The sequence below is a fragment of the Mobula hypostoma genome, chromosome 5 (assembly GCF_963921235.1).
Source record: "Mobula hypostoma chromosome 5, sMobHyp1.1, whole genome shotgun sequence".
NCBI classification, from domain to species: domain Eukaryota; kingdom Metazoa; phylum Chordata; class Chondrichthyes; order Myliobatiformes; family Myliobatidae; genus Mobula; species Mobula hypostoma.
Window position 1 is genome coordinate 112,536,732 of NC_086101.1, and position 13,530 is coordinate 112,550,261.

The following is a 13,530-nucleotide window of genomic DNA, read 5'->3' on the forward strand; positions in this document are numbered from 1 at the left end:
AAAAATAAATGGGCAGACTATTATTTAAATGGGGAAAGAATTCAAAGTTCTGAGATGCAATGGGACTTGGGAGTCCTCGTACAGGATACCCTTAAAGTTAACCTCCAGGTTGAGTCAGTAGTGAAGAAGGCGAATGCAATGTTGGCATTCGTTTCTAGAGGAATAGTGTATAGGAGCAGGGATGTGATGTTGAGGCTCTATAAGGCGCTGGTGAGACCTCAGTTGGAGTACTGTGGGCAGTTTTGCTCTCCTTATTTAAGAAAGGATGTGCTGACGTTGGAGAGGGTACAGAGAAGATTCACTAGAATGATTGCGGGAATGAGAAGGTTAACATATGAGGAACGTTTGTCCGCTCTTGGACTGTATTCCTTGGAGCTTAGAAGAATGAGGGGAGACCTCATAGAAACATTCTGAATGTTAAAAGGCATGGACAGAGTGGATGTGGCAAAGTTGTTTCCCATGATGGGGGAGTCTAGTACGAGAGGACATGACTCAAGGATTGAAGGGCGCCCTTTCAGAACAGAAATGCGAAGAAATTTTTTTAGTCAGAGGGTGGTGAATCTATGGAATTTGTTGCCACGGGTAGCAGTGGAGGCCAAGTCATTGGGTGTATTTAAGGCAGAGATTGATAGGTATCTGAGTAGCCAGGGCATCAAAGGTTATGGTGAGAAGGCAGGGGAGTGGGACTAAATAGGAGAAAATGGATCAGCTCATGATAAAATGGCGGAGCAGACTCGATGGGCCGAATGACCTACTTCTGCTCCTTTGTCTTGTGGTCTTAATTAACTCCGTATCTATTTGGTTTCTGTGAATGCCTACAAGAAAATTAATCTCAGGGTAGGATATGGTGACAATTCACTTTGAACTTGGAAAAACTCAGTCCTCAGTGTGAGAGAGAGTAAGAGGGATTCCTGATCTCTAATAAACGGACAGCCCCTGATTTTAAAACAGTGACCCTTAGTTCTAGATTCTCCCTTCAAAGGCGAACGTCCTCTCCATGTCCACCACCAGTCATTTTGCATTGAGTTTGATTCAGTTTGCACCTTAATCCAATTCCATCAGAATCAGGTTGGGTAAGGAGGAGGGTTGATGCTTTGCTGCTACTTGTGTGTAGGAGTCGGGAGAAGGGGCTTTGGTGTTCTAACATTGTTCTGTCATTTATTCTTTGGGTTTTTTTTTTCCAGTTTAATGGATGTCTGCAAAGAGTAAGAATTTCAGGTTGTATACTGTATACATTTTCTCATATTAAATGGAACCATTAAACCACTCCCATCACTTTTGTGAACTATCCAACATAACAAGCTCAGGGCTATTGTAACCCTATCTTCCCAATTGGTTCGGTGGTTCCCCTGCAACTCAACAAGATAATGCACTTTCCTGCCAAGCTTCTGGAGAGGTGTTACTCAGTGATCTGCTCCTAATCCTTTATCTGCTGTTAGTTAGGATGATTATGAAGGTTTGCAATGAGCTGCAAAAAGAAGAAAGTTGGGAAATGCAGGGGCTATCAGTCAAGATCAGTATGGGTCTTTCTTTGTGATGAATGGTCAAGGACCATTGTTCATCAGCAGAACTGGGATACTTGACATTGCCCAAGTTACTGAGTAGAACTTTTCTAGAGTTTAGATGAGTGAGCAGTGATATTGAGTATTCTTCTCGAGAGTTTGAATGGTGAAGTGTCAAGAGAATGGTCCCCTTGGCAGGAGAATCTCTGGATACAATAATCACAATCTGGTTTAATATCACCAGCATATGCATTGAAACTTGTTATGTGGCAGCATTACATTGCAATACATAATAGTAAAAGCTGTATTTACAATAAATATATATATATTTATTTAAAAAGTTAATAGTGCCAAAAGGGGAATCAAAGGTAGTGAGGCAATGCTGATGGATTCAATATCCATTCAGAAATGTGATGGTCGAGGGAAAGAAGCTATTCCTGAATCATTGAGTGTGTGTCTTCAGCCTTCTGGAACTCGTTCCTCGTGGTAACAATGTGCTTGAGTTACTGGATTAGTGTACTGAATTGCCAGGTTCTTTGGTTTTTTTTCTCTCTGTTTCATGAATGTCTGCAGTTTCAGGTTGTAAACTGTATACATTCTCTGACATCAAATTGAATGATTGAACACAAAAGATCCTGCAGATGCTGGAAATCCATTGTATCACACACAAAATGCTGGAGGAACTCAGCAGGTCAAGCATCTATGCAAGAGAATAAACATGATGTTTTGGGCCGAGACTCTTCTTCAGGATCGTTTATTCATTTCTGTAGATGCTGCCTGACCTACTGAGTATCTACAGCATTTTGTATGTGTTCCTTGGGATTACTGAGTTATTGAATTCACACATGCCAGAGTGTCAAGGAGCAGAGTGAGAGTGGTCGCTATTACTAAGGATAATTTGCTTTGGAAGGCTGAAAGGTCTGAAGGTGGATAAGTCACCCGAACTAAATAGATACACTTAAAGTTCTGAAAGAGGAGATTGTGGAGGCATTAGTAATGAATTTTCAAGAATCACTAGATTCTAGAGTGGTTCCAGAGACTGGGAAATCACAAATATCACTTCACTCTTTAAGAAGGGAAGGAGGCAAAAGACAGGAAACTATAGGCCAATTAGCCTGACTGCAGTGGATTGGGAAGGTCTGGAGTCCATTATTTAGGATGAGGTTTCAGGACTTGGAGGCACGTGATAAAGTAAGCTGAAAATCAGCATGGTTTCCTTACGGGAAATTTTGTTTGAGAAGTCTGTTGGAATTCTTTGTGGAAACCACAGGCAGGATAGACAAAGGAATCAGTGGATGCCATGGAGGCCACGACATCAGGCATACTTAAAACGGAAGTTGATCAGCTTTTGATTAGTAAAGGAATCAAAGGTTATGGGTACAACGCAGGAGAATAGGGTGAGAGGGAAATTATATTGAATGGTGGAGTAGACGCAATGGGCTGAATGGCATAATTCTGTTCCTATATCTTATGGTCTAAGACAGGGGCCCCCAACCTTTTTTGCACTGCGGACCGGTTTAATATTGACAATATTCTTGTGGACCGGCCGACTGGGGTGGGTGTTCAGGTAGGGTTAAATTCACCTCAACAGGTCTTTTACAGTTAGGGTTACTAACTTTCTCACTCCCAAATAAGGGACAAAAGTAGCAGTCAGATCCCTGGACACTTTGCCCTGGGAGAAGACTACCATGACCATGAAGCCTTGCGTGGGCACCTGTGTGCGCATGTGTGTACTTGCTGATTTTTTTCCCCACAAATTGGTTTTGCCTTCATCTTCCCGACTATACTGTACATACAGTATTTCTACTTTATATAGGCTGTGTATTTATCATATCATTCCTGCTTTTACTATATGTTAGTCTTATGTATTTTCGGTTTTATGTGTTACTTGGTATGATTTGTTAGGTTATTTTTTGGGTTGGGAATGCTCAAAAATTTTTCCCATATAAATTAATGGTAATTGCTTCTTCGCTTCATGCCATTTCGGCACAAAAGGTTTCATAGGAACGCTCTACCTTAGCGGGGGAAATATGGGAGAAGGGCGGCCCCGTATGGGACAAACCACTTTAGCCCAATATACGGGATGTCCCGGCAAATACGGGACAGTTGGCAACCCTATGTTCAAGTTCAACAGTGCGTGACAGGGAATGAGGAAAGGTGCAGCTGACTCATATCGTTTCCTCGCGGCCCGGTAGCACATGCTTTGCAGCCCGGTACCGGTCCGTGGCCCGGTGGTTGGGGACCGCTGGTCTAAAATATCACAGTCCATTATTTAGGATGAAGTTTTGGGGTACATGGAGCCACACAAAAATTAGGTTGATAAATCTGTTGGAAATCGCAGAGACAACAATAGGTAGGATAGTGAGTTTCTTGATGTTTCCGTGCTTTTTATTTGAGATAATAAAAGTTACTTGTCTGTAAATACAGATTTTCTTGTGCCTCACTGATCATTATTACAAGGGGTGATTCTTGTAACAATTCCCTGGAGCGTAGGAAAATGAGGGGAGATGGATTTTCAGAAGGTCTTTGACCATTTGCCACACATGAAGCAGCTAAACAAGGTGAGAGCCTGTGGTATTTTCTGGTTGGCTGCCAGTGACAAGGGAAGTGTATGGTCATGATTATTTATTCTCCATAGGTGCTGCCTGCTGACTTTCTGAGTGCATGTTGTGTGTGTTTCTCAAGATTTCCAGCTTCTGATGTTTAAGTAAAAATTCTATGCCTTGGGTGGTTTTTCATTTCCACATAGTAATTCCATTCTGCTCAACTCCAAAATGTTCGTGTTAAAAAGGCCCGCTTTTCCTGCACTTTATTAAAATGAACTGCAAAGGAAAAGTCCCTTTGTTGGAGCAAATTCTGATTGCCTGATGAAAAGTGACAGGCAGCAGTGTTGCATGCAACATGGGATCAGCCGAGCCTTAGTGCCGAAGGCTCATCACGCTGCTGATTGGTCCAGGAACTGGGTGCGGCTGGGTCCTTGGAGCATGTAATCGGTTGCCATGATCTGGAAGCTAAGCAAGAGATTTGGCCAAAAAGTATGGGAGAGCATGAAACACGACAGCAAATCGTCGGATGGAGATTTAGTGCCCGTTGAGGTGAATTCCTTGGTCCAAATTGTTTAAGAGCGTCATTTCACTAGAACCTAGCTGCCAAGCTTTTTCAGCAGGTTCAGCTGCAGGATTGTACTGCGGGTAAGGATTTAAAATCTGGGAGTTTGCTTATGCAACAGGGTTTGGAAGACAGGAAGAAAAAGCAGAGAGAATGGAAGCTGAATGCTCTGCAGAGGCACTTCCTGCATCTGAAAGCCATGAGGACGGAACAGATGTTGCAGCTTCTGAATATCTGCCTCTGGGTGCTGAATGTGGTTCGATTACTGTTGGTTTTGTAAAGAAGCCAGTTTTGCAAAATAACAGTAGTTATGGTGAAAATCATGGACTGCTGAATGAAGCAACTGGAAATCAGAAATCCATAGGAGAATGTACACAGTTTCCTGGGGAAATCAGGACATTCCCTGTCAACGTGGCGCCCACCACCAAGCCAGCTGATTCCGGACTATCGGCAAGCAGAGGAAATCTTGAAAGTGTTTCCCCAGACAGATGCATATGCAGGAAGGCATACAGTCTTGAGGCATATATAACTAGAAGTGAAACGGATGAGACAAATTCTTCTGGGTCACAAGGCCTTAAGACTGAGGCAGCACAGACAGTCTTGCGTGGGTCGGTCAACTCTGTGCCTGAATGTGGAGGGACAACACTTCCTGAAGTGGCCATTTCTAACCTTGGGGCTGAAGAGTCAAACCTTCCTGAGGCAGCAGTCTCTCACCTCGAAGCTGAGGGTAAAGCCCATCCTAAAGTGTCCAAGCCTGAAGATGAAACAGCTAATGTGCCAGGATCACGGACTTTAATGGCTGAAGGTAAGGGACTGGATTGTGCAAAGTTGCCCATTTCTGTGTCTGAAGGTGAGCATTTGAATCTTCCTGAAGCACCAATCACTGACCCTGAATCTGAAAGAAAAGCTCATCATGGAATGGTAGTCTCCGAGCCTGAAGATGGGGGGATAAAACGTGAAGTGTATACTGTGCCTGGAGAGTTGAACTATCCTAGGACAGCAATCCCTGAACCTGGAGGTGGAGGATCATTTCATTCAGGGAAGACCATCTCTGTGGCTGAAGATGTAGAATTGATCTTTACTGAGTCAGATGCCGCTGATCCTGAGGCTGAGAGGAAAACCCCATCAGTGTCCAAAGATGGTACCAACGCACCTGTGCCCATAACATCTGGGAATAAAGATGAAGGGTCAGACTCTGCAGAGTCGCCAAGCACTGAGCATGAATCTGCAGGTTTGAACGTTCCTGCAATTTCTGAAAGTGCACCTGATCCAAGTCTGAAACTGCCACTCCAACAAAAGCATGAGTTAGTGAGTAAGAAGGTTTCTAGTATGTCCCAACAAGAATCCAAATGTCAGAGCATAGAGACTTCTGGTGTACAAAGCTCAGGTGCTGCGGCAGGTTTACTCCATTTGTCTCTGGATGACTGTGAATTTAAAAATGGGGGGACTGGTTATCAATCTGTGGAGAATCTTGTCCCTGCTGAGGAAACAGCTATCAAATTCAATCCATCTGAAGATTCGCTTGTAGCTGAGTGTGTGGGAGAACAGGTAAGCATTTCAGTATTTTGCTGTGATATGCTTGCCATTGAAACGGAGAAAGATTCCCTGTTAACGTTCAAAGAGTCTTCTTCGCTGACTCAAACTGGGGAGGATATTGCGGTGGCACTTCCAGTGGTCGCTGAGTCTACAGTCCAACCGGAAATTCAGGATCAAAACAGTGCCAGTAAACTGCAGGACTTGCAGGAAGAGCAAACTAGCTACACCAGTAGAGCTGACAATCCTCCCAGTCAAACAGGCTCAGTAAATGGAGAGGGATCTGTGGATCCTGTGACCCGAAACTGCATGAGAAGGAGGAGGAGGAGGAAAAAGAAATCCCAGGGCACTGCTCAGGTAGATTTTGCCACGGGCCACATTGATATCTCGGCAGCTTGGAGTCCCTTGACTACAGAGAGCGCTGTTCCTCTGCTGCATGTCAGTACAGCGATGAGCTCTGCTGAGAAAGGAACAAATGAGTTAAGGATTGAAGAACTACAAGTTGATACGAAAGCTGTTTACAGATTGGAGATGGTGGGCTGGGATCAACCTAAAGAATACGCTGAAAGTAAGCATGTTCTCTGTACCAAATTAGATTTTCGTTAGTCATCAACTTCAAAGCACATTATTATACTAATGTTAAGGATCCAAGTGCAGGAGTAGGCCATGTGCTCACTCTACACATTGAGAGGGTGATAAACTGTTCTGTTCTCTCAAGAAAAGTTAGAAATAAATTTATTTTCAAAGTACCTAAGGCACTGTACAAAAGTCTTAGGCACACATATATATAGCTTGGGTGCTGAAGACTTTTGCACAGTACTGTACTTGTCAACATGGAACAGAGAGCAAGTTTGTAGATCTGGCAGGAGCAAAGATTGTTGGGAATGGTCATGGTGAAGGGCTGTGGGACCGTGTTGGCAGATGGCAGAGAGGAGTGCCAGTGGTGGGGGCAGACACACTCGGCCCTGAGACACCAGGTAAGGCCGTTTGATTCCAAACAATTGGTTTATTGATCATTACAGAATGTCTCTCTGGTGCTTCCCGCTCCCTCCCCTCTCCCTTCCCATTTTCCCAACCATGATTCCCCTCTCCCTGATCCCTTCCTAATCTCAGACCACAATAGAAATCCATTTTAGAATCAGGTTTATCACCACTCACATATGTCATGAATTTGTTTTATTTTTGCGGCAGCAGAACAGTGTAGTACATAAAATTACTGCAGTACTGTGCAGAAGTCTTAGGCAGCCTAGCTATATATATGTGCCTAAGATTTTTGCACAGTACTGTATATGTCATCATATCCAATCTTGAGATTGATTTTCCTGCAGGTACTATCTGTAGGCACCATGTATCTACTTTCTGTCTGTCTGTATTGTATTTATTTCACTTGTTGAGATCCAGATCCTTCCTGCCCTTCGAGCCACACTGCCCAGCAACCCATCTATTTAACCCTAGCCTAATGACAGGGGAATTTACAATGATCAATTAACCTACTTTGGACTGTGGGAGGAAACCAGAGCACTCACGGGGGAGAATGTACAAACTCCTTACAGCCAGTTGCAGGAATAAAATCCGGGTCACTGGTACGGTAAAGAGTCTAACCACTACGCTACCGTGTTGCGAGTTTTATTGTGGGTTATGGTCATTTGTCTTGCCATTTTGAGGATTGTAGAAGTAAGAGTATAGCTCGTATTCACTCTTTGTGCCGTTCATTTAGTTAGAGAGACTTAGTAGGGAAGGGATATTGTTTATTGAATGCTAATTCTGCAAACTTCATTAATATTGCTGATTTCGCTATTGCTATTTTTAATCATTCATATTTGCTGGTTTCATAATAAAGGATTGAATGTACTTTTTTGACTTTTTATTAATTGTCTGTCACACCGCAGGGTTTAGGGCAGCAATGAAGACCCTCCATCGCTGTCTGTACTTGGCCACATAGAAGGGATCACTGTTTCCATAATAATTTTGGTTTACCAGTCAGGGTTGTTAGCCCTGATCTGAACCCCCAAACCTGGAGGAGTGATGGACCACTCTTAGTCTGACCTCTCTCCTTTGATCTGTTTGGCATGGGTGACTCTACCTAGAATCAAAGAATAAAGTCCTGACTCCAGCCAACATAGCTGTCTGGGTCATTGAGGCACGCAAGCCTCCAAACCCCACAAGTTTGTGATCTTCTTGGAGTTTTATTCAACTTGGAACTCTGTTATTTGGAAGTGCATCATACAGTGTAAATCCCCTCGCTCAGTCTCTCAGTGGTTTTGTTTTTCAAGTAGCCAGTACACTCACAGTCATCAATGAAAAGCTACACACAAACCATGTGCAAAAGAAGACAAACTACAACAATTTAATCATTAGTTAAGACTGAGAACATGAGACATAAAGATATTGAAAGTGAGGCTTTGCAGGGATGCCAGTCTCTCAGCATTCCCGCTGTTAAAACCTGTAATAATTTGATGCATATTAATAAGATTGCTTCTGTTTTAAATTCATGGGAATGTACAGTAGGTCTGGTCTACTTGCTCTTTCGTCGTAAGCTTGCCCTCTTGTTTTCGCAATCACTGTCATAAACAAATTCTCATTTGTTGCATCCCTCTATGACAAATGTATGTATCCTTTATTTCGTAAGGGCAAAACATGTCGGAAGCTGTCAGCAGGTTAGGCAGCATCTGTGGAACAGGAATGGAATTAGTGGTTGCAGGTCAATTACTCTTTATCAAAACCAGAAACATGAGAAAACAAGCTTTATTTTTAATTTGCTGGGAGGGAAGAAAATGCACAGAAACAAAGGAAGTATCAGAAAGTTTGATGAGGTGGCAATGCTTTCAGACTAGTGTCGTTTATAAGGGCTGTTCCAACAGTGTAAAACACACAAAATATTTGAGGAACTCATGTAAGGCAACATCTGAGGAGAGGAATTAGCGGTTGACGTTGTAGATTGAGACCCTTCACCAGGACTGGGTCTGCATTGTTGACTGTTAATTCATCTCCTCAGCTGCTGCCTGATCTGCTGAAGCCTGAAGAGCAACATCACCAGGTTCAGGAACAGCTACTTTCCATCTACCATTTGGTTCTCGAACCAACCAGCGAAGCCCAAATCACCATGACCACTTTGTACTAAGATGGGCTTTGTTTTGTTTTAATTGTGTTCTTTCCTGTAAAATTCATGCTTGTTTGTTTTTTATGAATCCTGCTTATATGATTCTATGTGTCTGTGGTGTTGCTGCTTTGATGCATTCATATCCATGTGTCTGTGATTTTAAACTCAGCTTTAACTTTGTTTTGGCTCATCTAGACTAGGTAACACCACCCCAAACTGTGTAGGGAATATACTCCGTATTGTTCAGTGTAGAATTCCCGGATCCCATTCATTTTACCCCCCTTCACCATTCCCCATCCCCTTTTCCCTCTATAACCATATCTCTTTGCCTGTACATTTGGATGGTCCTCCCCCTTTTCCTTTCTTCCATGGCCTTCTGTCCTTTCCTATTAGATTCCCCCTTCTCCAGCCCTGTATCTCTTTCACCAATCAACTTCCCAGCTCTTCACTTCACCCCTCCCCCTTCCCAGTTTCACCAATCACCTCGTGTTTCTTTCTCCTCTCCCCCAACCTTCTAACTCTGACTCCTCATCTTTTTTCTCCTGGCCTCAGGAAAGGTCACTGCCCAAAAGATTGACTGTACTTCTTTCCGTAGATGCTGCCTAGCCTGCATTTTGTGTATAGATAGCACAGTGTTAGTCTTGCTGGATAAGCAAGGCAGAAATCTGGATTGATGATCTTGAGGATCCAGTGACCTCCCACTCCGCAGACAAGCCCTGTTCGCTTTTTCAGCATGGCATGGAATATGGGAGGACACCCACATGGTCACAGGGAGAATGTGCAAGCTCCTTATGGATAGCGGTGGGAATTGAACCTCAATCTTCCGATTGCTAGCCACTACGCTTCTGCGCTGCCTATATGGACTGCAATTTATGAAACTTGTAAAATACTTCTAAATCAAGCGGTATTAACTTTTGAAATTGATCCATTGTTGCACCTATTTATGGGCAGGTCACTAAAGAAAGATACTTGCTTTTAGAGGGGAAGTACATTGTTTAGTTGTGTGAGATGATCATGCTGTTGAGGTTTGGCTGGTTAATAATGAGCTTTGCTTCCAGGAGATGTGCCATCAAACGCTGAGGAGAAAGTTGACACTGAACCTCCAACTACGAGTGTAGTAAGCTCAAGAGAAGAGGTGGCGGACAAGGAGGAAAGGGAGAAGGTAATGTTGGCAAATATTCTTTTTTACTCTTTCTTAAAAAGCCATTCAGAATTTCTCCAGAGAACAGTATCTACTCATGTTTACTTTCTGAATCCCTCCCATGGTTGCACCTTCACAAGCATGAGGAGATGTGGTGGCGGGGGACATACTGTATGAAATTTTTGATCTGCTCCTGAGAGCAGCACATTAGCCAGATGGCTCTTCTGACCTCCATGATGACTACTGGATTGTGATGGGAAAGGGGCTTTCTCCCGCTTTCCTGAGCCAAGAGACAATGGATTGACCCAGCAGCATAGCAATAATTGAGACCAATAAGAAGCATTTCATTTACTTTTCCATCTACTTTTGAACTTGTTCTCCACCATCAGTACCCTTACTTCTCTTCCAAAATCTTTACCAATCCCACGTTCCCCATTCACCTACCTCCCCCCTTCACCTGGTCTCACCTTATTTTGGCATCTTTTCCACTTCCTTTCCAGTCCCGATGCAGGGTCTTGGCCAGAAATGTAACTTTATTCAATTCTATAGATGCTGCCTGCTGAGTTCCTCCAGCATTTTTCTGTGTGATACTCTGGATTTCCAGCATCTGCAAAATCTCTTATGTCTTAGTTGAGAAGGGGATTTTTCAGTAAAGGGGGTTGGCCTAAATGATCTTAAAATTAAATTTTGGCACTGTGCATGTCATGACACCTAGAATTTTGCTGATTTGAGCTGTTATGATGTGCTGGTCATGGCACAGTGTAGTGGCATGATCCACCTTTCTCATGGGTTCCAGAGGCCTTGTTGGATATCGCTTTCTGGCCTACAAGTCAGGCTCTACTGGAGTTAAAGAGAGTAACGTGTTAGAGGATTTCATCCCAAGCTTGTTCTTTCCCCTTTTCCTCTCTTGCAAGTTTCAGCCTTCTTACTTACTGACTGCTGGCATTTAGGGCAGCATTGAAAGTCTTTCATCTCTGTATAGAAGGATTCTTCATTGCTGTTTCCATAACAATTACTTTTTGACCAGTCAGGGTTGTTAGCCCTGAGCTGAACCCCCGAACCTGGAGGACTGACGGACTACTCTTAATCTGGCCTCTACCCTTTGACCTATTTGGCATGGGTGACCCTACTAAGAGCTAAAGTATAAGGCCCTGACTCCAGCCAAAGTAGTTCTCTGGGTCATCGAGGTACGCGTCTCCAAACCCTATGACAAAGTTGTGATTGTCTTGGAGGTTCATCCTTCTATCCCACTCTTTCTTTAAGTTACTGTATTCCCCTACCTGTTGAGCCTCTTGCTCTAGTGCTCTCTTTCGTTCTCCTCTATACCCTCCTCCCATTTTGTACCCGTGCATTGTACAACTCCAGGCAGTCTACTCCACATCACATCTTCAGATTGCCATGGCTAATTATCGTGTGTCTCCACTCACACAATGGTTCAGAGAGATCAAATCATCACTGACAGAGTGACTGAGTTTCAACTAACAATTGTTATGCAGGGAGCAAACTTCTTGTTTAAAGGTGGATTAAGGCTACTCCTATGTAAAACTCCATGGTGTAACACCATGTGTGGCTTCGTCAAGTATCAGTAACACTGCCAAATGAGTAAATATTTCTCATGAGGTAAAAAAGTTGGCTTTCACTGTCATCTATGTTCAAGGCTGAAGTAAAGGAAGCTGATAAGATCATCAAAAAAGCAAATGACCAGGTGACAGAGGTTCCAGAAGATTTGGGTCAAGAAACGCAAGAGAAACCTATGGAAAAGCGTAAGAAGACAACCAAATCAGGTGACAAAGCGAGTAAGTACACTTTCCTCCGACTTCTGATGTTGATTTTCTCCTGCTGAGTTCCTCCAGCATTCTATGTATGTTGCTCTGGCCTTCCAGCAACTGTAGAATATCTTGTGCTTTTGATTTTTCTCCAGCCTCCATTGGCCTTTCAGCAAATTATTTCTGTGTTATAGTAATTGAAATTCAAGTTTATTGTCATTCAACCGTACACATATATACAGCTAAATGAAACAATGCTCCTCTGGAACCAAGATGTAAAACACAGTACATCTACACAGTATAATACCGGAGGGTATGCATGAAGGTGAGAGGGCTTAGGTTCAAAGAGGATGTGGGGGCTCATTTTGTTACTCAAAGTGGTGGATGCCTGGTATGGTGGTGGAGGCAAATACATTAGAGGCTTTTAAGAGACGTTTAAATAGGCACATGGATGTGAGAAGGGTGAAGGGATATGGACATGGTGTAGGTAGGAGGTATTAGTTTTGTTTTTTTTTAAATTTACTTCAGCACAACATTGTGGACCAAAGGGCCTTGTTCGTGTGCTGTACTCTTCTTTGTTCTATCTATCACATACAGCACATAAAACAATATTAACTGATAATAAAAAAAATATTCTGTAGGTGTACAAGTTGCCATAAAGTGGATTTAGTTGAATATTCAACAGTTATAATGCTATTGGCGGTGTCATAAATAATGTGCACTGGGTGGTAGCAGGGTGTTCTAAAGTCTCAAACCCAGCTTAACAGTCTTTGTTCTTATATTGCGCTACTTTATGCTTAAGGTAGGAGGTTAAAGAGATTGTGGGATGGAATGAAGGAGTCCTTGACAATGCTGAAGGCTCTGTGAACACAGTGCTTCTGGTATGTGTCCTGGATGATGGAGGGAGATTATTCACCACAAATGTGTGGCTATCTATTGGAAGAAAATGCAGGGCTTGTGAAAGTGCAATAATTATAGTCAAATTCTGTGCCCCAACCCCCACTTACAGCAGTTGAAAAAGCATCTTTGGCTGAATTGTCGGAGACCCCACAATTTCATCTGATAATGCCTTGCTTGGGCTAGTAATGTCTCCAAGGAGGACAGGGGAAGGCACTCAATGGTTCAATTTAATATCAGAGAATGTTTACAGTATACAACCAGAAATCCTTTCTTTTCACAGATATCTACGAAATAAAGGGGGGAGAAAAACAAATAAATGACAGAAGAAATGTTAGAACCCCAAGGCCTACCTTCCACTCACCAAGCAGGAGCAAAAGCATCACGCTCCCCTCTGTTTCTGTTTTTAGCATGATTTTTATCTTTTCAAAATACTGTAATTGATTTACTTTATTATTATTATTATTTGATTTTATTATATAT

The 13,530-nt window shown here is 42.9% G+C and overlaps 1 protein-coding gene across 1 annotated transcript in view; it reads left to right on the forward strand.

Annotated features, from left to right (window-relative positions):
• Positions 1-13,530, forward strand: part of LOC134346922 (uncharacterized) — a 142,230-nt gene that overhangs the window by 59,551 nt on the left and 69,149 nt on the right. The window contains exons 11-12 of the mRNA XM_063048780.1: positions 10,302-10,405; positions 12,042-12,180. Coding sequence (XP_062904850.1) covers positions 10,302-10,405; positions 12,042-12,180 — 243 coding nt within the window. The remainder of the gene's footprint in view (positions 1-10,301; positions 10,406-12,041; positions 12,181-13,530) is intronic.